Source organism: Sus scrofa, chromosome 16 (genome assembly GCF_054392235.1).
Source record: "Sus scrofa isolate SSC_HxYL_T2T_F1_AM1 chromosome 16, Sscrofa_HxYL_maternal_Yorkshire_Landrace_v2.0, whole genome shotgun sequence".
In the NCBI taxonomy this organism is placed as follows: Eukaryota; Metazoa; Chordata; class Mammalia; order Artiodactyla; family Suidae; genus Sus; species Sus scrofa.
Window position 1 is genome coordinate 13622130 of NC_139398.1, and position 27010 is coordinate 13649139.

Below are 27010 nucleotides of genomic sequence, written 5' to 3' on the forward strand. Positions count from 1 at the left end.
ATATTATCCTTAGAAGTTATTTAACAAAATTACAAATCACATTTTCCAACTAATATCATTTGAATTCCATTTTTCTCTCTGAAGAACTATTTCAGTGGGAGAAAGAATTGGCTTGTGGGCCAACTGTGAAAGATGGGAAGTTGATAGAAATACTGTAATTTGGCAGTGCATGACTTTTATTACAAACAAGGAAAACATCAGTGACATCTATAATGATTAGATTATACAATGACACAAACATACACCAAATTAAATAACTCCTTCCCACAAGACTATGACAATTTTAATAGAGCAACAACCTTCCGTACTCATTACAATTGCCATTCAATCAAGTATTATCATCTTTAACCCACAATGTAACATAAAATTCATACAACAAAGAATCTGAAAAAAAAAAAAAGGATCTGTGTATAGTGTAACTGAATCACTGTCATACAGCAGAAATTATCACAACATTGCAAATCAACTATACTTAAATAGAACTTTTTTAAAAGCACAGAGGATAAAAAATTTCCCAATTAAAAGTTTATTAGAAAAAAAAAACTCATACAAGTAGTTTTTCCTCCCCCATCAGCTGCTCTGTATGCACACATAGGCACTGAGAAATCTCCACTAGTCCTTTAAGAATCATGTTTAAAACGGAAACACTAGATTCAAAAGGAAGAATCAAAAGACATGAATATCTACTTCACCTACTGCTTCTTTTTTTGCAAAAAAATCTAATATTAAAACAACACAACAAGCACAAGAGTGTGTTCAAAGTGCTCTTGGAAAGTTCTCTGAATGTGAAAAAGGTGAAACTCAAGCAATATTGGTAAAACTAACCACACTCTTCAGTTAACTCCAGCCGTATGGGCGACAGTAGTCTTTCCAAGACACTGAGACTCTTTAGCTGTATAATCACAGGCCTCCCAAATTTCAACATCTCGCCCCAAATGCAATCATCTTCATTCAAGTCCTGAGATCCTGTAACCCACAGACCAGAAAGGGTGCCACTTAACATTTCCCCCCAAACATTAAAAATGGATTCTGTGTGTGTGGCAAAGAGATTTCACGGTGGTTTAAATTCTAGCATCGAGTCCCTATTTGAGAATGCCTGCCCCTCTCTGTCATACTTCCCATACAGCAAGCCCCCCAAAGTCATGCACAGGTTCAGTCCTGTAGTTCAATATGAGTCATATCAAATACTTTCCCACCGGATTTTAAAAGTGGTGCAGCTCTAAAGGCTTCTAATCCTGTATGTGATTTACTACCAGCAAAGAGACAAACTGAATTATCATCAGCAGCTGGTGGTAGTTTAAAGCTGCTGATGGAAGGATGCACAATGAGATAACTCTCAGGTAGTTGCAGCACCTCCTTATTTTCATGGAAATCGTTGCAGAAAAGTCCAAGCATCCTAAATATCAGTCACATAGTTTCTAAAAGTGAAAATATATACATCCATATCAGTCCTGAAAGATGTCTATAACTATTCATTTTCTAAAGCAACATATTTGCTTGGTAACATTAAGCATGCATGTGAAAAACACCTTTCAGAGCCCAAGCAAATCAGATCAGTTCAACTGAAGCACGCAAGGGGAAAATAACACCTTGGAAACCACAACCTGCCCCTCTTTTTCTCTCTTCCCACTCTTCACTATCCCCCAAATTTGCAGTGAAGCGCAACTTTAGGCATTTTAGAAGTAACTGCTCGTTGTGGGAAACACACGCACACCCCAAAACCTCCCAGATTGTTTTCCTACCACACAGACCAGGAAGGCTGCACCACCTCTCCAGTGACTTAATTCTGAATGTAGTGGCTGGAACCAGCCGAGCAGCAATCGATGGAAACACATTACATACCAGAATGAGAGAAGGTCGGCGAAAAAGAAAAGCAGCTTTGCTTTCGGCCATTAATTACCGATCACCCAAATATCGCATCGCAACATCCCACCCACACGCACAGCGTTCCAAACCTGGGTTTCAGGCGGCGCTTTCCGGAGCCTCTCTATCTATTGTCAGGACGCAGAAGCCCCCGAAACCTGTGAATCGAGCTGAAAATGCTTCCTCTGAAACAGCTAAATATAGACCAAAGGGCTCTGGGTCTGGCAAGCAGCGGGAGACCGAAGAAAGAGCCATGGACGCAAATGACTAAGTATTTCCATTTTGTTCTAGCCAAACATCGTAATGACATTGAACATAAGGGCAAAAGACTGGAGGGAAGTCCTCCCCACCCCCACCCGTCTTCTCCCGTATATTAGGGACGTCATGAATGCAACGGGTCTGTTCTGGAGGGTGGCGGGGAGCGGTATTGTTGGTGTTGCCCTACATACGCCTCCTCCGGGGGAGATGGGTGGCGGGGAGGGGGAGCACGCGGAGAAGCCACTTGGTAACCGCTCTGAGAAAAGCACTAACCCTGGCCCCCATTCCAGGCAGAGCCGTTTTCCGAGAGGGGACCTAGCGCGATCGCGGTCCTCCCCCGGCTGGCAGGACCACGCTGGAGCCGCCGCCGCCAGCCGGCCGGGAGAGCCGAGGACCAACCCCCACCGGCGGCTAGAAGGAGGAGGAGGGCGAGGAGGAGGAGGACGACGCCAAGCGGGATGCGCCCGGCCCCAGCAGCCCGGCCAAGGCAACTCACCGAACGGCGCGGCGCCCGATTGTCTCCTCGCGAACATGCACCCGCCGCCAACGACAGCTCCTCAGTCCGGGGAAAGGCGTGCGCGCCGCCGCCCGGCTTCAGGGCAAGGTCCTGACCTTGCCCAACTGCAGCATCTTCCGCTTTTGTTGTCTGAGCGCGGCCGCGGGACAAGTGATGCTGGCGGGGAGCAGGGGCGAGCGCCGCGGGGGAGAGGCGGCTCCCGACGCGAGTGCGCTGAGCCCGGCCCGGCGGCCCCTCCGAGCGCAGCGAGCGCAGCGCCCCCTGCCCGGCTCCGCGGGCTCCGCGGGCTCAGGGCTCCTGCGGGCTTCCGCGGGCTCCTCCGGGATCCGGGCGCCGCCGCCGCCGCCGCCGCCGCCGGCCGGGCTGGGAGAGCCGCCGCCACAGCCGCGCCCGCCGCTCCGCTCGGCCGGCTGCCGCCGCGGGCGCGAGCCTGGGGCCGCCGCGGCGCCCGGCGCCGAGCGCTCCCGTGCTGCGCCCCGCGCGCGGCCCGCGCCACCTGTGCCGCCGCCGCCGCCGCCGCCGCCGCCGCCGCCGAGGGCGAGGCTCCTCCCGCGGCGCGCGGCAGCCTCAGCCTCCACCTATGCCTCGGCGGCCGGCTCGGGCGCCCGGCTAGTGAGGCAGCGTCCGCCCCGCCGCCCAAACCTGCCCTGGGTGCCGAGCATGCCCAGTGCCGCCGCGCGAGCGCGGCGCTTCGCCGTGCGCATTCCACTTCTCCTGGTTTTCGCGGCAGCAGAGGCAGCAGCAGGAGAGAGGGGAGGAGGCCCCGGGTTGCGAGAGGGCCGAGCATCCTTGGGAACACACACCCCAGCCCTCAGATGGGTGGATGTTCGCGAACCAGGCGAAAACTAGAAAGGACCGGGGGAAGGCCTGGAACCCCGGTATGGACCGGTTCTCAAAGGACGGGTTACTTCATTTACGTGCAAGATGCTGACGGTTAATTGTGGTCGGGGCAGAAGTCAGCCTGCAAACAAAGGGCAGGGATGGAGGGGCTTTTAAGACAGTTTCTGTGTGTGCTGGGGTAGAAGCCAGGCTGAAGGTGCCCGCTGCTGGGTGAAGATGGAGCCGCTCAAATCCTGTGGTTCTAGAGCAAAGAGGGCAAGACATCCATCTCAGGTCTTCCCTACAACGTCTGTCCAATCTTACTGTCACTTCCAGGGCTTAGATTAAACATGCTTTTCGCGAGTGGAGAGACTCCTTAAACGAAATCCCTCTGGTTTTGAGTCTGGAATGTGTGTCAACTTACTGCAAGAAAGACCATTGTCTAGTCTGGAACTGAAATGGGTCGTAAATAGGTTCCCCTCCTCCAGCGCCCCCTATGCTTTCTTCCAACTTGCGCACCTCTGCCACCATCTCTTCCTCCTCCTCTTCCCCCTTCCCAGGCTAAAATGAAAACCTACACCTGCCCCCACCCCGCCCTGCCCCGCCGCATAGCCTTTCTCTGCACTTGCACCGTTCTCATTTTCAACTTGGTTTTCCATATCACCCCTGATTTGACAACTCTGTGACTCCACGGGGAGTTCTCTTTGCCTCTCTTGCTGGTAAGTACAGCACGTAGAATTACCACGGTGGACAGTGAAAGCCTTGTTAGAAAATAAGACCCTTGTCTTGTGCCAAGGAAATCCTCTGGGCCTTCACCCGTGTCCCTCGGTTTTGGAAGTCACGAAGGGGCTCACCCCTCCTGCAATTACAAGACACAGGCAGGCAGAGCGCAACGTGCCCGGGGACCAGGGCAAACGCCCTTCCTAATGATGCCACAGGCATCATCCCTGACCCTGTAGCTCCCAGATTGTCTGAGGTTGTGATCTCCACTCCTCCCGCCTCCGCAGAGCTGGTTTCTTAGACACAGATGAGTGTGACAGCGTCCAGGAAATTGTAATCAGAGGGATTTGAGGGGCTTGTGGTTCTGAGGAACCAAGTGTTTCTCTTTTGTGTCAGAAAAGGTTAGACAACAAAGTTAAATGACTTGAATCTTTATCCAGGCTATTCTTTATTATACTTTGAAGGATGTTGAAATATAATTTGAAGTAAGAGTAGGAGAAAAGTTTAGATGGGTTAAATAGGTAGAAACAAATGTAAGAGGCAGCAGATTAAGCAAGGACTTTTGCAAGCAGTGCAAATATTCAGTGGTTTTTAATCCTCCTACCTCAGGGCTGGGGACACACACACACACACACACACACACGCACACACACACACACACATATATGCTTGGTCTCTCCTCCAAAAGTATTTATCCAGCCTTGCTCCAAGTTTTAAAGCCAGTTCTATGTTAAAATACTTCCGACTCGTCTAAGGGCAGACATTCTCCAGCAGAAGTTGAACTATATTTTTTTATTTTAGTTCTCAGAAAGGCAGTTCAATTACTGTAGAGTATTTGGTACAAGACGTATTAGCAGCACGGTATCCATTAAGCCAAATTATATTTTAAAGGATGTTCCTTGTTTTCACCATTGCTTTGGTCAGATTTTGGGGGAGTGGGAATTAACCTGTACTCCTTTCTGCATCTTTTAACTCAGAAAGACATGGGGGGAAGGGAAGTATGCAGACTTTGAGGGTAGGTCAGTTACACCTTGGGTTAAATTTGAAGTGGATAGATACTATCCAAAGCGAATACATATGTCTTTTATGCCTACATAGATCTAAGTTAAGAAAATAATTTTCTAAAGTTTTTTAGAGTCATTTTTTAGATGACCCATAGCAAACCCTATTCATTAATTGTATGCCTTGGAAATGTCCTGTAGGCAGTTCCTTAGATTTCTTTAGAGGCAGATGATTTCTGTTCTTCTAAAATACTTAGTTACTTAAGGTATTGGTGAATGCACAATTTAATAATATTGAAGAGTAAATTAAAATGATCTTGGGTGGTGTTAGATCTTGGAACGACTCACTGCTGCCATCTTTTGCTCCCTTCTTCTGATAGTTTCTGTAAAAAGGAATATTCTGAGTTTCCTAGTTTACTGTGAGATGAGAAAATTATTAACACATTATTTTCAAATTATAGTACTTGACACTAAAAGAGAAACCTTTACTGTCTCTTCTCTATACATCGAAAGAGTTATGTGATACAGAAATCACATCTAAATACTAAGCATGTCACCTCTTGATTTTTCAAATCACTTTTCAAGCTTTGGAGCAAAAATATTTTACATGAGAATTTTACTTATTTTTTAGGAATAAGATCTAATAATTTAAAACATTTTTATAATGTACCATATGTTATTGTTCAAAATATGTCAATTTTAGGAGAGTGACACTCTGATTTGAAGAAGTGATTTACAATCTAACTTGCCATTGAGGTTCAAATAGAGAATAATATTCCTGCAAGTTTTACAGAGAATTACTCACTGATAAACAAGTGAAAATTTATCAAGCTGGTGAGTTAAACTATGTGAATGATCATTGTTGCTGTCCAGCATTTAAATTGGGAAAGTAATGACACTCCTTTAAAATTTACAATTTAAATTTTAAATCACATTCTCTAGAATAAGAACATAACTATGTTTATATAATTTATATATTATATATATTTACATATGTAGATGGGGTCTAATAAACACTGTCATAGAGTTCCCATCGTGGCTCAGTGGTTAACAAATCCGACTAGGAACCATGAGGTTGCAGGTTCGGTCTCTGGCCTTGCTCAGTGGGTTAAGTATCCAGCATTGCTGTGAGCTGTGGTGTAGGTCGCAGACGTGGCTCTTGGCTCAGAGTTGCTGTGGCTCTGGTGTAGGCTGATGGCTATAGTTCCGATTAGACCCTTAGCCTGGGAACCTCCATATGCTGTGGGTGTGGCCCTAGAAAAAGGCAAAGAGCCAAAAAACAAAAAAACAAAAAAACAAAAAAAAAAAAAAACACTGTTACTGGTCATAAAAGTATACATTTGTTACTGGAAAAAATTACTCTGCTTTTAAAGACTTTCAAAGTAAGTTAACTAATTTGAATTGACCATTATAATTAATATCAATGTGTGAGTTAATTCACTATGTGATTGATTTGAAACTTCAAATTTTCCCACACTCCTACTACTACTACTACTCATATGGTGGTATCATTCATTCATTCATTTACCAGCAAATGTTTATTGAGCATCTCCTATGGTTCAGTCACTGGACAAAATTCAGCATAAATAGAAAACAAAATCCCTGTCCTCATGGGAATTTAATTATAAATTGAGGCTATTAGATGACAGAAGAAAAGACATCACAATGAGAAGGTAACCACACTCAAATATCCTTATTTCTCTCTTATTGTCTCTATGCTTATGATTTTGACAATTCTTTTGTTCAATGCCTTCCATGTTTTCTCATTGTTTTTGCCTCTTCCCAGGATTTTGTGTTTTATGCCAACACATGTTTTATGCTACCGCATGGTGAAGAAACCTAAATATTGAAGCAAAGCAAGGAGATAGAGTGTGTGTTCGGTAATGGCTGAAGTTCTTGGAGATACAATGGAATGGAAGTGGATTCTGAAGAAATCAGAGAGCAGCGAGGCATCTAGAGAGGGCCGCTACAACAGGTACTAAAATGACTAAATCCAATGTAGGCTGGGAGGCATAGGGAGGTTAAGCATCACTCATCAGAACTGGCCAATGGGTCAGAAGTTTAGGTCTACAGGCATTGGTGAACTACACATACAGAAAGAAGATAGCTAATCGTGGAGTGTGAAGCTAAACATAGAATCTTAGTAACATGCATTGGCAGCCAGGAGAAATTAATGTTGGGCTGTGATTTTTCAGCAACGCTTACAGATTTAATAGGCTCCTGGAAGGTGAAGGAATGGCCTTCCCAAAGCAACTGGCTTAATACCTAGAGACATGAGCAAACTATAAAATAAGACCCAAAGAGTGGAACAGGGGTGTTCTTATCTAGGTTCATCCAGATTTTCTAGATAAACATTACGGCAAGGTTGATTTAGTATAAAAATTTTATCAACATAATTTCAGTTTTTAGACTAAACATCTAGGTTAGTGCTTCTTAACTGAAGCATTATTGCTTCCCCAGGAGGTGTTTTAGAAATGTGGAAGAGGGTATTTTCTTGTCATTGGGATTTAGTGGTCACAAGCCACACGTTTTAAACATTCTGCAATATATGTGACAGTCCCACAGGAGGAAGAACAGCCTGTATCCTTCATGACTTTTCATCCATGGTTATTAAAAACCTTTTCACAAATACCTAAGCTTGCCACATTATTCCTTTATACATAGAAGTAGGAAGTATTTTTGCATGGTCTTAATATACATCAATTTTTGCAGGAGTGCTACCAAGGTATAAATTATAGAAACATTTAATATTGTTTTGTTGAGAAACTGACCAAGGTTTATTTGTAAGATTGAGAACAATATTGCCAGTAATACTTATCTCACCAAAAGAAGACTCCTTTATCATTTTTTTATAGCCGTTATTTTGATGGTGATGCTACATGTAGGGGCAAGTATCTGAGTACCCTGTTAGTTCTTCTAGCCTAGTTGTGACCGAGCATTTACATAAAGAAAAATATAATATTTTATTTATTATTTATTTTTTGCCCCACCCACGTCTTACAGATGTTCCCAAGCCAGGGATTGAACCCTGCGACCATGGCTGCTACAATGGCAACCCTGGACCTTTAACCTACTGTGCCACAGAACAACTCCCATAATATTGTTTTTCAAATAACTTTCCTTTTGTTTCTTCCTTGTATTGATGTTAGAGTACATGTAGGTCCTCAAAAATTAGTTGATATCTGTGAATTTCTTTTCAAAATAGCAAAGGAAGCATTATACAATATTTATTACAAAAATGCAGCATTAGGAGTTCCCATCGTGGCTCAGTGGAAATGAATCTGACTAGTATCCATGAGGACACATGTTTGATCCCTGGCCTGGCTCAGTGGGTTAAGGATCTAGTGTTGCCATGAATTATCATGTATGTCATAGACATGGCTCGGATCTGGCATTGCTGTGGCTGTGGGGCTGTGGTGTAGGCCAGTGGCTACAGCCCTGATTCCACCCCTAGCCAAGGAACCTCCATGTGTGTGGATACAGCCTTTTTTTTTTTTTTTTTTTTTTTTTTTTGTCTTTTTTGCCTTTTTCTAGGGCCACTTCCCGCAGCACCTGGAGGTTCCCAGTCTAGGGGTCTAATTGGAGCTGTAGCCACTGGCCTACACCACAGCCACAGCAACACGGGATCCAAGCTGCGTCTGCAACCTACACCCACAGCTCACAGCAAGGCCAGATCCCTAACCCACTGAGCAAGGCCAGGGATCGAACCTGCAACCTCATGGTTCCTAGTTGGATTTGTTAACCACTGCGCCATGACGGGAACTTCCCAGGTACAGCCTTAAAAAGATTAAAAAAAAAATGCAGCATTAGGTTTCAGTAAGGTTGAGAATGAAATACTTAAATGAGTCACCTAAGAAAATCAATAGCATCTATTATGATCCTGTATACTATAGCCCCAGGAAGGGAAGCTGTATTCATTAACAAGTTTGGATTCCACCAAAATTGTTAATTTTCATTATATTATTTTCATTACATAAAAATAGTAAATTTTTTAATGGCTGCACCTGCAGCATATAGAAGTCCCCAAGCCAGGGATTAAACCTTACCTCCACAGCACCAGGAGCCACTGTAGTTGGGTTCTTAACATGCTGCACCACAGTGAGAACTCCAAAAATAGTAAATTTTTTTTTTTTGTCTTTTTGCCTTTTCTAGGGCCATGCCCATGGCATATGGAGGTTCCCAGGCTAGGGGTCTAATAGAAGCTGTAGCTGCCAGCCTACGCCAGAGCCACAGCAATGCAGGATCTGAGCCACGTCTGAGACCTACACCATAGCTCACGTCAACGCCAGATCCTTAACCCACTGGCCAGGGATTGAACCCGCAACCTCATGGTTCCTAGTTGGAGTCGTTAACCACTGAGCCACGATGGGAACTCCCAAAAATAGTAATTATTGATTAATCACAAACATAGGCTTCAGATTGGCCTGCATGAATAGAAAGAATCAAATGTTTGTCCACATCACCATTTTTTGTGTTATTTTGCTTTTAGAACTTTGATTTGGCCTTTCAGATTGATTTATCCCTTACCTTCTCAATTCACTCTTCTAATTAAGCCAAAATATTCCAATTAAGTTCAAATCACTGCTGGTGGCCTCCCCCAATATCTCTCCTCTCCATTTTCCTTTTGTAAAGGACCCACATTTTGTTTGGATCAACATGTGACCCCCGATAAAATAAGACTTCTCAGCTTATATTGCTGCTGTATGCAATCTGTCAGCAAGACAAACATGAGAGTCTCGGGGAGTGGTCACAGGGCAGTTGGCTCTTGTGGAAAGGGGGTCTCTCCAGTGTCCTTGTTCCTTCCTTCTTCCTACATTCCGAAATGCAAACTGCAGGCTGGATTTAAACCCGCCACGTGGAAACTTCGAATTGTCCATGAGAATGAGAGCCACAGACCGAAGATGGCTAAACCTGAAATAAAAGGATATTGAAAGTTTCCTGAAGTCACTGTACTGGCTTTGGACATCTTCTCCCTGACCTTCTGATTGGGGGGGGGGGGGGCGGGGGAATTAACCTTATTTGGCTGAATCATGATAGTTCGTTTCTCTTATGTGCAGGCAAATACAGTCTCGAATATATATGTTCTGTAATCTCTCTCTTCTACATAGTACAGCTGTTATCATTCTAAGTATTTCCCTTGCAACATATTATTTATAAAATTTAAAACTTTTTTGATGAAATGTATACATGAATATGGTCAGAAATTACATATATTAGAAGATAAATCAATGAATGATATAAGAGGAGATGGCTGTCACTGACCAATACATGAAGTCATGGTCAAAGTTTTGTGATATGAGTTCACCCTACATAAACCAATGATTTTTACAGTATCTCCCAAGATGAATAACCCATTTTCAGTGACTGGGCCTTCTTACTGTTTTCCACCATTCCAATGTTACTCTCAGGGATGTACAGAATTCATATTCTGAAATCAGTTTTCTCATGATAATCCTAAAAGGTCTTATTTTACTACCTAGAAGGGAGGCAAAATTTGCCTCTTTTATTATTATGAGAATTACATGAATGAATCAATCTATGGTAAACAAATGACACTGTGTGTGTTACATAGTAAGCAACAAATAAATTATGGCTAATATTAGTGATGACATTAAAATGCCCTTTTGTTCCTGCTGTTTTAGCTGCTGTAGCAAAGCACACTTCTTATCTGATTGCACGTATCTTATTCAATCATCAAGACACAGAGGTGATATCATCTCATCAATGAATGCTTTTCATATTTATTTCTCTTAATAAGCATTAACTGGATCTCTTCCACATGCATGTCTTGCAGACTAGTGATGAGAGTTTACACTGATCTTCATTTTGTGAACCTGTTGTGTTTATTGCTTTCACTGAATTTTTAGGAATTCAAAAATGCATAACATCCAGACCAAAGTCAAGTAGCTTTCTTCGTTATATTTCATGATGGTATGTATCTTATAGGAGTTAATTGGCTGGTCCATACAATTTCCCACTTCAGTTTATCTGTTTATAATAATGTTATCAAATAGGTCCTATATTCTCTAGGATTTTGTCTGTGTGCATGGAATGTGTACATGGCTGGTTAGATTGTAGATTTCTTACAATCATACCCATTAAACTTGCAGAATTGTTGGGGATGAATTTTCCAAATAATAGAACATTAAGTGTGTGTATACTTTTGCTTATTTTAAGAAGTAAAAAAAATTCTCATCATAAAAAAATTAGAAAATTCAAAAAATTATAAAAAAAGAACCATCATCTCATAACCCAGAAGTAAAACAGTTTAATTATAACCCACAAATGTACATTCTCTTATTCAGTTAAAATTATATCCCTGTGATTCTCCCATTTCATTTTTATGACTACACATTCCTATTGCAAGTGAGATCATTCTTTATATAGCCAATTTTCTATTTTATATATTTGGCTATTATTACATTTATATATTTGGCTTTATTACATTTCTCATGATAATAAAGTTTCAATTAAGTTTGTTTTCTCAAATTGTTGGAAATGATAAACATCCCAGCTGAGAAACAGACCAAGCTTCTATTTCTGGGTAAGATGGAATCACTTGTGGCATCTCAATACTTCTACTAAAAATAATTATAATTCTTGAATAAAAAACAAAAGTATTTCCCTAAAGTATCAGAAATCTGCTAAAAAAAAATGACCAGATAATCCAAGATTCCAGTCAGAAGAGGATGTGGATGGTGGAACTGATACTGTATGTCTGCTTTTTCCCTGGAACATTTGCCAGTAATGGATACAGCCAAAGAGGCTGAGTTTTGAGACTTTTCCTGAGCAGAGGGCCACTGTATGAGACACGGATGCAAAGTAGAGTTTTTGCTGCCCTCCTAGGGCCTCAAATTAAAACCTAATCAAGCTCCCAGTGAGACGAGAGAACAGAGAACTGGGGCTGAAACATGGCTGGTTTTCCCTTCAAAACTTTTGATAATTTCTGAAACTGCATCCAGTGAGAAAATTTTAAAAAAACTCTAAAAATCAGAATATAATTTTAATAGTCTTATTGTGCAGAAGGGAAAAATTTTGCATATAGGACCTTCCTGAGATAGTGGTCTTGGGAAACTCATCAAGTTATCAGTAAAAATCCCTAGAAGGTTGGATTCTGAGAGCTGGATGAAACAAATGCAGATGGATACCTAGCAATACTGTGGCCTCAGGTAAATTCATATAGGTCTCTGATTAAACTTGAGGTTGACCAAGTCATCTATATGACTAACATGAAATGGTGAATCCTTTCAGGCAAAGTTCCATAATTTTTAATATACAGTGTCTGGCATTAGTAAAACATTATATTTATTATGCAAAGATAAGAACAAGTGACCAACAGCCAGTCAATAAACATATAATAGAAATAGACTCATAGGTGACCCAGATACTGGATTAGCAGATGAGATATTTAAAATGATAATGATTAATAATTATGTGAAATGTTAATGGCTCAAACACTCCGTATAAAAGGCAGAGATTGACAGTGAATAACAAGGAAGATCCTAATGTATGATGCCTAAGATGCTAAATACAAAGACAGAACTATATTGAAAGTAAAGAATGAAAAAAGATCTACCACACAAAAGTAAGCTAGAGTGTCTACATTTATATTAGATAAAATAAACTTTAAGACAAAGAGAGTTTACTGAGACAAAGAGGAACATTTCATAAGGCTAGAATGAGTGATATGCCTTTCTTTTGTATGATTGGTAAAAAGGAAAATTTGGAAAGAAGAGAAGGGAAGAAACCTCTCCTTATATACAAAAATCATAATATGGGGGTTATAAAAACTTTTAAGGAGCATGTATGGAAATTCATTGTACGGAAAGTGACTTCCTCATGGATTCATGACCTGGCTCTGACCTCCCAGTCTGTGGGACCTATCAAAGCAGCTGCTGAGCCTGGTGCCCAGCCCCTCCCTGCTCTCTGACCCATAAGGACATGGAGCCCAGATATTTCTTCCTCTTTGAGGCCCCAGACTGGTTCCTGGCACAAGAAATAATTTAATGCAAAAAAACTAGTGCTGCGGATAAGTGAATCCCCAAGGCTATAGAACCTCTACCTGCCAGACCTGCTGGGAGGGAAAATTCAGAAATCCCTGACTCCTGCTTAGGACTGGTCATGAAGACACTCTCCACTGCTCTCTAATTGTTCCAAATAAATTCTACATCACAAATTTAAAAAAGAAAGAAAAAGAAGGAGAAAAAGCAAAAGTGACTTCTTTAAATTGAATAGTGTCCTAGGAAAGACTTATGGTTGCCATGAGGGAGGGAGAGGGATGGACTGGAAGTTTGGGGTTGGTAGATGCAAACTACTACATTTAGAACAGGTAGGCAATGAGGTCCTACTGTACAGCACAGGGAACTATATCCAATCACTTATGATAGAACATGATAGAAGATAATATGAAAAAAAGAATGTGTGTGTGTGTGTATATATATATATATATATATATATATGTATATTGTATGTATGACTGAGTCACTTTGCCATGCGGAAGAACTTGACAGAACATTGCAAATCAACAGTAATAAAATTTTTTTCTAAGGAAAAAACTCTTCTTTAAACTGAATAATACCCTAGGAAAGTCAATGTGTACCACAGGGAATAAAAGTTCATGGATGTAAATAAAAATTATTGATTATGCATGTGATTATGCAATATTTATAATACCCACACATAACTATGTAAGATACATTAAAATGTGAAAAATGTAATCATGAAATGAATTTAGTAATAATAAACATAAAAATTAAAACAGTTTCGCAATGCCAATATACCCCTATCACATTTATCATAAGAGCTTTAGTGGTTAGTTTGCAATATGCAACAAGATTATGAAAAACATTCCAAATTTAGTCTGTTATGTAAAATGTTTTTGAAGGACATATTTTCTTTTTAATAAGCAGAGCATGAAAAACTGTCAAAACTTTGTCTAATTACTCAGAGTAATAATTTAAATGTTAACTCACTGAGATACCATAATAGTCTCAGGTGTCCTTGTAGTGCTTTTTGTCCCATAGGAAACAATCCTGGTTTCTGAATATTTAGCCATAACCAAGCAAGAACAGAATCAAGATATCCTTCTCCTTTTATAACAGTAGAATTCCTACAAAAGTCTCCTGCACTACTAGAAATCAGAAGCCTTCCTTAGGACTTTTCTAGCTTTATTTTTATAGGACATATAATAAAATGTTTTGCAAAATACTTCTAGACATAAAAGAAGGAGAAATACTGAGCAGGATGGTTTTGCTGTGAAATGGACTCACGGCATTATTTAGTGGATAGATGTCAATCTGAAAAGAGGTCTCTTAGTGGTTTGCAAGAGACCTTGCCTTGTTTCATACTGCAAACTCATAAATATAAATGAAGAAACAGAAAGCATAATATCAGGTTGGACCTGCAAGGAAAAAAAAAGTCAAAGAATTGAAAGACAGCATAAAATTTCAGGATATGTCTCTGGAGAGCAGCATAGCGGTCTGAAATTAACAAAATGAAATTCACCACAGAGAAACATAAAGTCTTTCCCTTAGTTTAAAACAATGGTGTGAACCTGTCCTACTTGGGAGGGCATAGATTCTGGACAGTGATCCCCTATACCAGGCCTGCACTGGCTGCTCCTAGACCTTGGGAACATGAGAGTTCATGGAACCAATTGATACCCACTCCATTTGATCTGTTCAGGGAGATTTCCTTCCAGTGTTTTCAAGGGAAGATTGAATTTCCTAACTATCACAAACCACTCCTCATTCTGTTCCAGAGATGACCTTTGGGGACACCAACTCATCTAATTCCCCACCTGCCTGGAAAGCTATCTTCATCTGAGTATGGACATGAAAATTAAGCCCTAATTACAGTCTACTACTCCTATAGAACTTCTGACACCACCCAGATCCTATTTAAAGTCACTTGGTTGTGACTTTCAGCACTGCCATCCTCAGCTGTCACATAAAATTCAAACCCTCTGGTCACTTTGCTTCCCATTGATTGTCACTGTCTCACAATTCTGCGTACTCCTCTGGAATTTTGGGCTTAACACAATTATACCCTCTTGCATTGTTATTTTAATTACTTTTAATTTTGTCTTTAAAATTAATTAATTTGTACGAGTTTTTAAGAGACCTCATTTCAGATTGACATGTATGCATTAAGCTTAAGTTTCATAATTCATACTCTCTGTATCTGATTTAACATTGCTCTTCATAGAGCATAAATTCCTCTATTTATCTGTACTGATTAACTACTAATATACTAAAGCCTTCAGAAAAACTAAATTTCAACTTTAATAGATTTGCAGTAGCTATTGCTCTAAATCAGGAATATTCAACCAAATTTTGCTTATTTATTTATTTATTTATTTATTTATTTTTGTCTTTTGTTGTTGTTGTTGCTATTTCTTGGGCCTCTCCCGTGGCATATGGAGGTTCCCAGGCTAGGGGTCCAATCGGAGCTGTAGCCACCGGCCTACGCCAGAGCCACAGCAACTCGGGATCCGAGCCGCGTCTGCAACCTACACCACAGCTCACGGCAACGCCGGATCGTTAACCCACTGAGCAAGGGCAGGGACCGAGCCCGCAACCTCATGGTTCCTAGTTGGATTCGTTAACCACTGCGCCACGACGGGAACTGCAAATTTTGCTTATTTAACTCAGTCTTCTTTCTTTCTTTCCTTCTTCCTTCCTTCCTTTCTCCCTCCCTCTTTCTTTCTTTCTCTCTTTCTTCCTCTTCCTTCCTTTCTTTTTCTTTTCTTTCCTTCCTTCCCCTTCCCTCCCTCCCTTCCTTCTTTCTTTCTCTCTGTCTATCTTTTGTATTTTTAGGGCCACGCCTGCAGTATTTGGAAGTTCCCAGGCTAGGGGTTGAATTGGAGCTGTAGCTGCTGGCCAACACCACAGCCACCGCAACGTGGGATCCGAGCTGCGTCTGCGATCTATGGCAATGCCAGATCCTTAACCCACTAAGCAAGGCCAGTGATTGAACCAGCATCTTCATGGACACTAGTCGGGTTCATTAACTACTGAGCCAAGATGGGAACTCCCAGTCTACTTTATTTAAAGCCAAAGCTGTTCTAGTTCCCAGCAAAATTTAAAAATAGGTAATCCATATGTCTTTTATTTAGAAACTTTATTACATGTATTTCTTGATAAAATTTTGTCAGAAATTTGATTTCCCTAGTTAAAAAGTTTTTCAGGCTAGATTTAAAATTTTGAATCAACTTGCCTGATGTACTGAACACTTACTCCTTCCTCTGTTTTTACTGTGTTCACCTCTGTATTTCTAAATAAATTTCTCTGTTACTGAGTCTTGGTTGACCCAATTTAGCCGCCATCTATTGATTGCTTGTAATATAATTGAGAGTTTAGTTCTCTTTCAGTCAGTCACCCTTTAATTTCATTCTCTTGGACCAATCATTTTGTTCATTCATTTATCAGCTCATGAAATATTTACTAAATACTAATTCAGTGACAGGCCAAGTTCTAGGAACCAAGGATATAGCAGTATTACTTACCTCATAGAACCGATATTGTGGAGGGGGAGAAAGACAGTGAACACAGAAATTCACTTTTCCATCTCCTCAGAAAAGAAAATCATGGACTTGGAGAAGAGACTTGTGGCTGCCTGATGGGAGGGGGAGGGAGTGGGAGGGATCGGGAGCTTGGGCTTATCAGACACAACCTAGAATAGATTTACAAGGAGATCCTGCTGAATAGCATTGAGAACTATGTCTAGATACTCATGTTGCAACAGAAGAAAGGGTGGGGGAAAAACTGTAACTGCAATGTATACATCTAAGGATAACCTGACCCCCTTGCTGTACAGTGGGAAAAAAAAAAAAATCACTTTTCCATATCATATCATTAGATCTTAAGTGTCAAGGTCTCGGGGGAAAATAGAGAAGGAAATGGGGCTAGACATTTAAAGAATGCTGCTTTTGATTATCTAAGTAGACAATTGCATTATTAACAAATCAGTTTGATGTCTTCCCTTTTGAAATCTCATACATTTCTTCCTTATCTCATTACACTGAATTTTAATGAGTTTAAAATTTTACTGTGGTGTACAATGTTCCATATAAGATTTTCTTATCGATTTTGCATTATGGAGTCAACATTATTTGAGCCCTTTTCTTTGTAATTTCTCTTTTTTTCCACAATACTAGGTTTTATTTTACTTATTTTATTTATATTAGAGTAAGTTAATTTACAGTATTGTATCAATTTTTACTGTATAGCATAGTGACCATAATTTTGCTTTGTGTCAAATGTCCTTCCTCGACTCAGTCTCTCATCCAATTTTGTTACCTGGACTAACAATGACACTTCTTTAGGATCCAGGCTACAGTTCTTTTTTTTTTTTTTTTCCTCAAAATGTTTCTTGATTGTTCAGAAAAAAATCTTACATTTTCACAAATTAGATATTTTAACTAATTTTTCATACATCCATTTATCGTCTTTAGTAATATGGTCCATATACTTATATTTGTGTCCATAAATCTCAAACTGTCCCAGACATCAATAAACAACTTACCTTTAATGTAGGTTATAAGGATCTTGTCCCCAGGAGTACAGGGGAAATGAAGAGTACAACACTCAGAGCAATTAGGCACATAGATGGTAAATTTTTCACCTCAGGATGAGCAGGATTTTGAAAAATGATCGTGGTTTTGGGGTCTTTTTTGGTTTGGGTTTTTTTTTTTTTTTTGCATTTCTCTTTTGGACTTGAAAAATAAGACTGAATTTTCAGAGTTGAAAGCAGAAAATAATGGAAAAGAACAGGAAAGATAATACCTATGTATAACTGAGTCACTTTGTGCAACAGAAATTCATACAACATTGTAAATCAACTATACTTCAGAATTTTTTTAAAACCACAAAACTTGTACTTTTTCTCCTAAATGTTCTCAGATTAAGTAAGTATTTTTACAAGCATGTATACATATTTTGGTGATTCTAATTTATAAAAGCTAATTGGACTTGAAAAAAATAAAGGGAAAAGTCTGTGCCTTCTCTACTAATCACTAACTCTCCTCATGCTTTTTTCTGCAATTTTTTTTTTTCTTTTTACGGCCACACCTGCTACATATGGAAGTTCCCAGGCTAGGGTAGAATCAGAGCTGCAGCTGCTAGCCTACACCATAGCCACGGCAACACCAGATCCCAGCCACATCTGTAACCTACTCCACACCTTGTGACAACACTAGATACTAACCCACTGAGGGAAGCAAGGGATTGAACCTGCATCCTCATGAACACTATGTCAGGTTCTTAACCTGCTGAACCACAACAGGAACTTCCACAAGATTGTTTTAAAGAGATGTCCCTCTTAAAACCTTATTGGGCCCCAACAAATGATCATGGAGCAAGGTAATACTGCTTAGACCGCCTATGAGAGTGACGACTTATAAGACTAACTTACTGCTTGTATGACTAACGTGTAAGTGAACTTGTTCCAGTGTTTTGCACTGGGAGGGCTTTTGTTTCCAGGGGACATTGATGACTGTCACATTATTGACCAGTGCCAGAGCATATTCGCACTATTTTGAAGACGTTTGGGTCAGGCAACGTGTTGACAAACTCCCATTCGTGAGTAAAGGGGAGTGTATTTACGACATCCAAATGCACAGTTGCGCCAACGTAAGAGGATGAACTTGCAGTGCCATCCCTTATCTGGGTAAGAAATATTATCTGGAAGCCTGACCCCGTGTGTGGATGCTGTTTTTAACACCAATTCTCTGTAATTTGGAGAATTGCTTTTGCAGGCTTCACCAATATGAAATATGAGCCTCCTGCCTTGAAATATTATGTGCTGCTAGAGTAAACACCATATGGGTTACCAAGATGATTTAGAAGAAACTTGTGTTTTGCTTCTATAATCCTGGAAGTCAGATTTTCCTTTGAGCTAACACATTTTTTCCAATGACTTTGTGACAACTCATAGACCGGAGCCCCCCAAATTAATTTTACTGAATCTAAATTATACCTTAATAGAAAAAATTAGAGTTAAATGTATCTTAGAAAGTATTAATATTAACATTAATAAAATCATAGCTTATATTTAGTGATTTTCCAGTATTCATTATGTTCTTCCCTACTCCCATTGTATAATGTATTTTCTTACTCTTTTTTTTTTCTTTTTATGGCCACACCTGTGGCATACAAATGGAAGTTCCCAAAGCTGGGGGTTAAGTTGGAGCTGCAGCTGAGACCTATGCCACAACCTTGGCAGCACTGAATCTGAGCTGCTTCTGAGATATAGAATATAGCTTAGGGCAACAACGCTGGATCCTTAACCCACCAAGCAAGGCCAGGGTTCAGATCTGCATCCTCATGGACATCATGTCAGGTCCTTAACTTGCTGAGCCACAGCAGGAACTCCTGTTTTCTTACTCTTCTTATGATCAAAGTCAAAGGCCTCTGACAAGATAGTGACTCCCTGGAATGCGTGACTAGTGACCCTTCAAATAGTCTCATCCACCTGGAAGCTCAGATTGGGACCTTATTTGGAAATTGTCTTTGCAGATGTAAATAATGAACTTAAGATGAAGTTAGACTGGGTCAGGATGGGCCCTTAATCCAATGCTGGTGTCCCACATACAAGGGAGAAGGCCATGGAAGGACAGAGGCAGAGGTTAGAGATACATCTGTAAGATAAGAATGACATGGAGGCACCAGAAGCTAGGAAGAGGCAGGGAAAGATTCTTTCACTGAGTCTGCAAAGAAGCAGACACTTGCTGGCACTTTGATTTCAGACGTCCAGACTCCAGAACTGTGAAAGGATAAATTTCGTTATTTTTAAGCCCCCACGTTGTGGTAATTTGTTACAGCACACCTAGGAAATGAACATACATCTCTTCTTGCCCAAAGGATCTGGGGGACAGTGACAGCTGGCTGAGGCCGTGGTGGAAGGGATCCCTATTTGGGGACCAGGGCCACTAAACCTGCAGAGCCCAGCATTGCAGGGACAGAAAGCACAGTTCCTACGATGAGATTCTCCTGTTTTTAACTCCTGATTTCTAACTCACATATCATTCTTCTCAGAGACACATCAATATATAAAAGCCTGGAGTTCCCACTGTGGCTCAGCAGGTTAAGGACGTGATGTCACCATGAGGATGCAGGATCGATCCCTGGTCTCACTCAGTGGGTTAAGAATCCAGCCTTGCCACAAGCTGTAGTGTAGGTTTCAGATGCAGCTTGGAGCTGGTGTATTCGTGGCTGTGGTGTAGGCCCAGCTACAGTTCAGATTTGACCCCTAGCCCAGGAATTCAGACTAGCCACCTCTGGGTGATGAGGAATGTGAGAGGACTAGTCAATCCCATGGAAATGGACTTATATCTGCACCTCCTTTGGTGTAAAGTGCATCCCCTAGTGGGATCCTCTGTTATCTGGGATCTTGGACTGGACCATGGTTCTGGCTAAGCTTCAGTGAGGGTGGCAACAAAATAGGGGAAATGAGCATCTACTTTAAAATATTCTTTTGCATTACCAATAATTTTTTATTATTATTTTTAGGGCCACACATATGGAAGTTCCCAGGCTAGGGGTCAAATCAGAGCTATAGCTGTTGACCTACACCACAGCCATAGCAACACCAGATCTGAGCCACATCGGCAAGCTATGCCACAGCTCGTGGCAATGCCGGATTCTTAATCCCCTGAGCAAGGCAGGGGATAGAACCAACATCCTCCTGGATACCAGTCAGTTTCTTAACCCACTGAGCCACAGCAGGAACTCCACATTACTAATAATTTAAATTAAATGATAATATGATTTTTACAAAATATACATTTTCACTGACATTATGTAACATTACATAAATTTTTATATACAGATACAAAACAGCAGATATAAAACATTTATATTATGACTTTAGCTGTCATTGTGTTGTGTCTATGTTTACTTCTCCCCCTTTTAGAGCACAATATTAGAACTATCATTATCTTTATTATAAAAATCATTACTCAAGAGTTTTAATCTGATTTTGGTATGTGGAGTACGAAATGAAATTATTTTAATTAAATCAGCCAACATTTATTAAGTAACAGTTGTCTTGAGAGTTCCTCAGTGGCTTGGCGGTTTAAGAATCCAGCCTTGTCACTGCTGTGGCTCAGGTTCAATCCCTAACCCAGGAACTTCTGCATGCCATGTGCATGGCAAAACAAAACAAAAAAAAACCCACAACAAACAAAAACCTCACAATGGTCTTGAGGTGGTATCCATTTTTAACATTCTATCACTGAAGAAGAAGAATTTTAAGTTGTACTAGTTATCTGTTTCTCTATAACAAATTGCCACAACATTCTGTAGCTTACAAAAATAGTACTCTTTTACTGACATGTCAGTTTCCACAGGTGAGGAATTTAAGGGGACTTGGTGAGGATACCTCTCCTTTGCTTCGTGCATGGAAGCTCTGATGGAAGATGTGAAGGCTGTGAGCTTGGACCACTCAAGGGTAATCCACCCAAGAATCTGGGTATGATGCTGGCTGTTGGCTGAAACCTTAGCTGGCACCCTCCGCTGAGACATCTTTGTGTGGTTTCCCTGCGTGGACTGGGCTTCCTCACAACATGGTTCCCTGTGGGAATTAGAGTGAGAACTGGAGAATTTAATTAAAAGGTCAATCCACAACAAAAAAGTAGAAGGGAAGAGTGAGAGAACCAGGAAGGAGCTGTGTTCTTTGGAGGAGCTTGCTTTAGAAGGTCGATGGCATCCATTAGGGTGCCATCAATTGCGGCCAGACTCAACCCACCCCCCACCTCTAGTTTCAGGAGGAAGAAACAGATGTCTCTGGAGATCACCTGTCCCACTGTAAGAAGAGCTGTGGGGTAGGATAAAACATATTGTCACAGGGGTGAAAGAACCCACACCAGTGTGTGTTTTGTGTGCCTGATACTGTACTGTTGTAACCACATTTACCATGGAATCCTAACAGTACTTCCATGAGACAAATACCAAGTCTTTTGCAAAATCACATGCAAGAGTGTAATTATATAATGATGCTGCTGAATACTTTACACTCCAAGTCTTTTACACAAGGCTGATAATGAGGGAGCCCTTCACCCTCCTCCCTTCCCAAATCCTGTTTACACCATAAGGAGGCAAGTGTGATCCATGGTTACTTTTTTGTTGTGGATTGACCTTTTAATTAAATTCAATATATGTGTATTAACATATATTGAGGGATTGTGTTCATGATTTTGGGGGTGAAAGGAAGCAGGGATTGAAATAAAAATTACATTATTTTTTCAGGGATGCTCTTAAACAGCAGCCTTTTTAATCTGAGTTTGATTAAAATATTTATTGCCTAAAGGAAGTTAGTTTTTTAGTTCACATGATTTTCATAGAAAGCTTTATCTTAAAAGGATATTATAAATCATTTGAGGAGTTCCCATGTGGCGCAGTGGTTAATGAATCCGACTGGGAACCATGAGGTTGTGGATTCGATCCCTGGCCTTGCTCAGTGGGTTAAGGATCCAGCATTGCCACGAGCTGTGGTGTAGGTTGTAGATGCAGCTCGGATCCTGCGTTGCTGTGGCTCTGGTATAGGCTGGTGGCTATAGCTTGGATTAGACCCCTAGACTGGGAACCTCCATATGTCGCGAGAACGGCCAAGAAATGGCAAAAAAAAAAAAAAAAGACAAATGAATAAATAAATAAATACATAATTTGAGTAAACTCTCTCATTTTGCATCTGAAGCCTAAAGAAGATAAGTTATTTGTCCAAGGTCACAAGAGTTGAGATAAACATCAGCCTCAAGGTTATGCTTTAATTATAACTTTTTTTTTTTTTTTTTTGTCTTTTGTTGTCTTTTGTTGTTGTTGTTGTTGCTATTTCTTGGGCCGCTCCCGTGGCATATGGAGGTTCCCAGGCTAGGGGTTGAATCGGAGCTGTAGCCACTGGCCTACGCCAGAGCCACAGCAACTCGGGATCCGAGCCGCGTCTGCAACCTACACCACAGCTCACGGCAACGCCGGATCGTTAACCCACTGAGCAAGGGCAGGGACCGAACCCGCAACCTCATGGTTCCTAGTCGGATTCGTTAACCACTGCGCCACGACGGGAACTCCCTATAACTTATTTTTAATTAAAAAATTTTAGAGAAATGAAAGGATGCTTTAAGAATATTACACTGATATTGACATGCCTCTTATTATTTGCAAGATTCATAACTGAATAATAGAGGACCCTTGTTGAATAACATTATCTGACATCAGTCAAAATGATTATGCAAAATTTTAAAATGTGATGGTAACTGAAGGTTACTGTGAAAATAATATTTACTATTAATTGTGTAAATTTCAGCCTGAAGTTTTATGCATCAACATTGTCTTTAAAAACTAGAATGCCACTGGACATTCTGCGCATAGCAAGTTATCTAAATTCTCTGGAAAAAGCAAAGTATATGCATACACACATATTTCTAAATGTTATGGCAGCTTTACCAGAGTCTGTTTGTCTTTAATTTTACATTATTAAGCAGCAGTAGAATGGACATTTTTTCCACCTAAGATATGATTTATCTTTGCAGACATATTTTTTTCCCACAAGACAAAGAAAATTCTAATGGTCATTTTTATTGTCCGTAATAGAATAAGTAAGATAAGTACATATTGATTACAATTCAGAACAATAAGCAGTATACAACATAATCAAGTATGTATGTGCTTCACACATAAGAAAAAATTCAAGACACCATTTTTATTTACAACTTTATAAAATAGCAACTTCGCAAGACTGATATATTATTTATTTAAAAATTCAAATTTAGTATTAGCTATGAAAATACTGTCTTCATTTATTTTGTATAATTAACAAATATCTATATATACATATGTGATGAATCAATATATATTCATTGTGAAATGATTACCATAATCAACTTAATTAACATATCCTTCACCTCACAGAGTTACATTTTTCAGTGTGTGTAGTGAGGACCCTTAATATCTATTGTCTCAGCAAATTTCAAGTATGCAATACAACAACATTAACCATACTCACCATGTTGTACATTAGATTCATAGAACTTATCCATGTTACGAATGAAAATTTGTACCCCAGTATCTCCCTGTTTCCTTCACCCCTCAGCTCCTGCCAACCACTGTTCTACTCAATGATTCTATAAGTTTGACTTTTCTAGATGTCATATATAGGTGAGATTTTCAGTGTCTTTCTGTGTTTGGATTATTTCACTGAGCGCAAGTTTCTGTGAATCAATGAAATGTGCACAATGAAACATGCTCATCCATGTTGTCACAAATGGCAGGATTTCTTTTTTATGGCTGAATAATATTCCACTGATTCCATATTGTGTGTGTACCTGTGTTTGTATCACAGTTTCTTTATCCATTTACCTGCTGATGGACATTGAGATTGTTTCCATATCTCAGCTATGGTGAGAAATGCTATAATGAACATGGAATTGTAGATATCTCCTTGAGATACTGACTTCATTTCCTTTGGCTGTATACCCAGAAGTGATATTGTTGGATCATATAGTAGTTCTCTTTTTAATTTTTTCAGGAAACTCCATACTGCTTTCAATAGTGGCTGCATCAATTTATATTCCCATCAAGTCAGGAGAGTTCCTTCTCTTTACATTCTTGCCTACACTAGTTATTACTTTTCTTTTTGGTAGTAGCCATCCTAACAAGTATGAGGTGATATCCCATGGTGTTTCATTTTCTTTTTCTTTATGATTAGTGATTAGCATCTTTTTGCATATGATTTTTTTTGGAAAATATCTATTCAGATAGTTTATTCACTTTTCAATCAGAATCATTTTTGTCTTGCTATGAGTTGTATGAATTTCTTGTATATTTTTTGATATGAATCTCTCCATATATATATGGTTTGTGAATATTTCTCCCCATTTTGTAGATTGCTTTTTAATTCTGTCGACTGTTTCCTTTGCTGTACAAAAAATTTTAGTTTGATGAAGTCCCAATACTCTCACTCTTAAAACGTCTCAAACATATCTAAAGTGGAACACAAAATATGTACAAGGACAATTTTTTCAATTCTATTTTATAATCTGTTAGAGATCAGTGTGTATTATTTTAACTAAACTATAGATATAATCCTGGTTTTAAAAATGGGAATAGATTGCCAGGGAATAGTGATGCCGTTTCATGAATACTGATATCTCAACCTACACGACGTCTCAGATTGTAAGCACGTGGTTAGAATGTGTAGTTAGAATAACTATAGTGTTTAGCCCTGATATTATGTAATCTATAAAACTGAAAACTCACAACTTGAGTACATGTATAATTACTCAAAACTTCTTGGATTTTGTTATGCACTGAATTGTGTCTCCCACTCTTTCAGTTCATATGTGGAAACCCAAATCCCATGTGATGGTATTTGGAGATTAGACATATAGGGAGGTAACTAAAGTTAAATGAGGTCAAAGGGTGAGGCTCTGATCTGATGGGATTGGTGTCCTTACTAGAGGAAAAGGAGACACCAAAGAGCTCTCCTCTCTCTCTCCCTCTCTCTCCCTTCCCTGTCCCCTGTGTCTATTCACACCTGCACATGAACTGACAAAAGGCCATGAGGAGCACGCAATAAGAGAGCATACACAAACAGCCATAGCAGCATTATTCACAATAGCTAAAAATTGGAAACCACCGAAATGCCCATTAGCTGTCAAACAAAATAGAGTACAGTTGACCCTTGAACAATAGGTCTGAACTGTGGCAGGTCCACTTCAATGCAGATTTTTTCAGTAGTAAATACTTCAGGACTGTACAGTCCAAGATCCTACTGTATTTATTGGTGTTTATGTCCTTTCCATATAGATAGGCTTTGGAGTAAGGGTTTCAAGATGATCAAAACTTTACATTCTGAACAATCTGAAAGATCATACTTCACAAACATACATTTGAGCTTGATCTTGATATGCAGTGAAAATTAGGTTAAATCCCATTTAGTAATGAAAAATTATGGTATGAGAGGCTGTTTTAAAAAATAGATTTAAGAGTTCCTTTGTGGCTCGGTGGTAATGAACCCAGCTAGTATCCATGAAGTCATGGGTTTGATCCTTGGCCTTGCTCAGTGAGCTAAGGATCTGATGTTGCCATGAGCTGTGGTGTAGGTTGCAGATGTGGCATGGATCTGGCATTGCTGTGTCTGTGGTATAGGCCAGTGGTTACAGCTCCAATTCGATCCCTAGCCTGGGACCTTCCATATGCTGCAGATGTGGCCCTAAATAATAACAATAGAGTCAAACATGCTTTAGGGTTAGAGGAAAAACTTCCAGTCAGTTAAAGAAGAGCTATTGAGTTTCAGTATTTTGTATTCCTATAAATTACTGCAAAAAGCAACATAATCAAAAGATACACTTGGAACAAATCATAAATGACTTAGTATTGTATTTTGTTCTCAATTCTATAGCAGATACAATTACAAAAAGCAAAGGACACAGAGTTTTGTCATGAACGTGGATTCTAAACCAAGATTTATAAAAGTATGACAGTTTTTAAACAGATTTTTTTTCACATGAAATTATTTTCAGCTTTTATTCAGTTTTAGGATCCAATATACATTGATAAAAGTAGTCACAATAATTGAAAATGAGTACTCAGTGATACAGTATCTTTCGCAAGAGATTTTTGCAATCTTGAATACTAGCGAACAATAAATTATAAAAATTTACACTTATTTAATGCCCGCTGGATAACCTTCAAGCTGCAAGTTAGTTTTAATAAATAAATTGTCAAGGTAAACAGGATAATTATGTTAAAAACATATTTAAAGTTAATTTATGATGATGAAGACAATAGTATTCAAATATTATAATGCTAGGATTTTTGGCAAAACTGTGTCTGAT

At 39.9% G+C, this 27010-nt stretch overlaps 2 protein-coding genes across 9 annotated transcripts in view; one reads left to right on the forward strand and one right to left on the reverse strand.

Annotated features, from left to right (window-relative positions):
* The window catches only part of CTNND2 (catenin delta 2), a 1014682-nt gene extending 1011388 nt beyond the window's left edge, over positions 1-3294 (reverse strand). For 2 of the 8 annotated variants that reach the window (XM_085001647.1, XM_085001646.1), the window contains exon 1: positions 3183-3294. Coding sequence is in view for 2 of the 8 variants with exons in the window: in XM_021076841.2 (XP_020932500.1) it covers positions 2618-2654 (37 nt within the window). In the remaining 6 variants the exon portion in view is untranslated. Of the gene's footprint in view, positions 1-1842; positions 2210-2394; positions 2497-2617; positions 2852-3182 lie in introns of those variants that run through there. The other 6 variants (XM_021076841.2, XM_085001648.1, XM_021076845.2 and 3 more) reach the window with 6 other exon arrangements.
* LOC146395447 (uncharacterized) lies at positions 2013-3724 on the forward strand. The gene is made up of 2 exons (XM_085001649.1): positions 2013-2134; positions 2412-3724. Exons 1-2 carry the CDS (start codon positions 2040-2042, stop codon positions 3574-3576), a joined length of 1260 nt encoding a protein of 419 aa, XP_084857775.1. The 5' UTR covers positions 2013-2039; the 3' UTR covers positions 3577-3724.
* The last annotated feature ends 23286 nt before the right edge of the window (positions 3725-27010 follow it).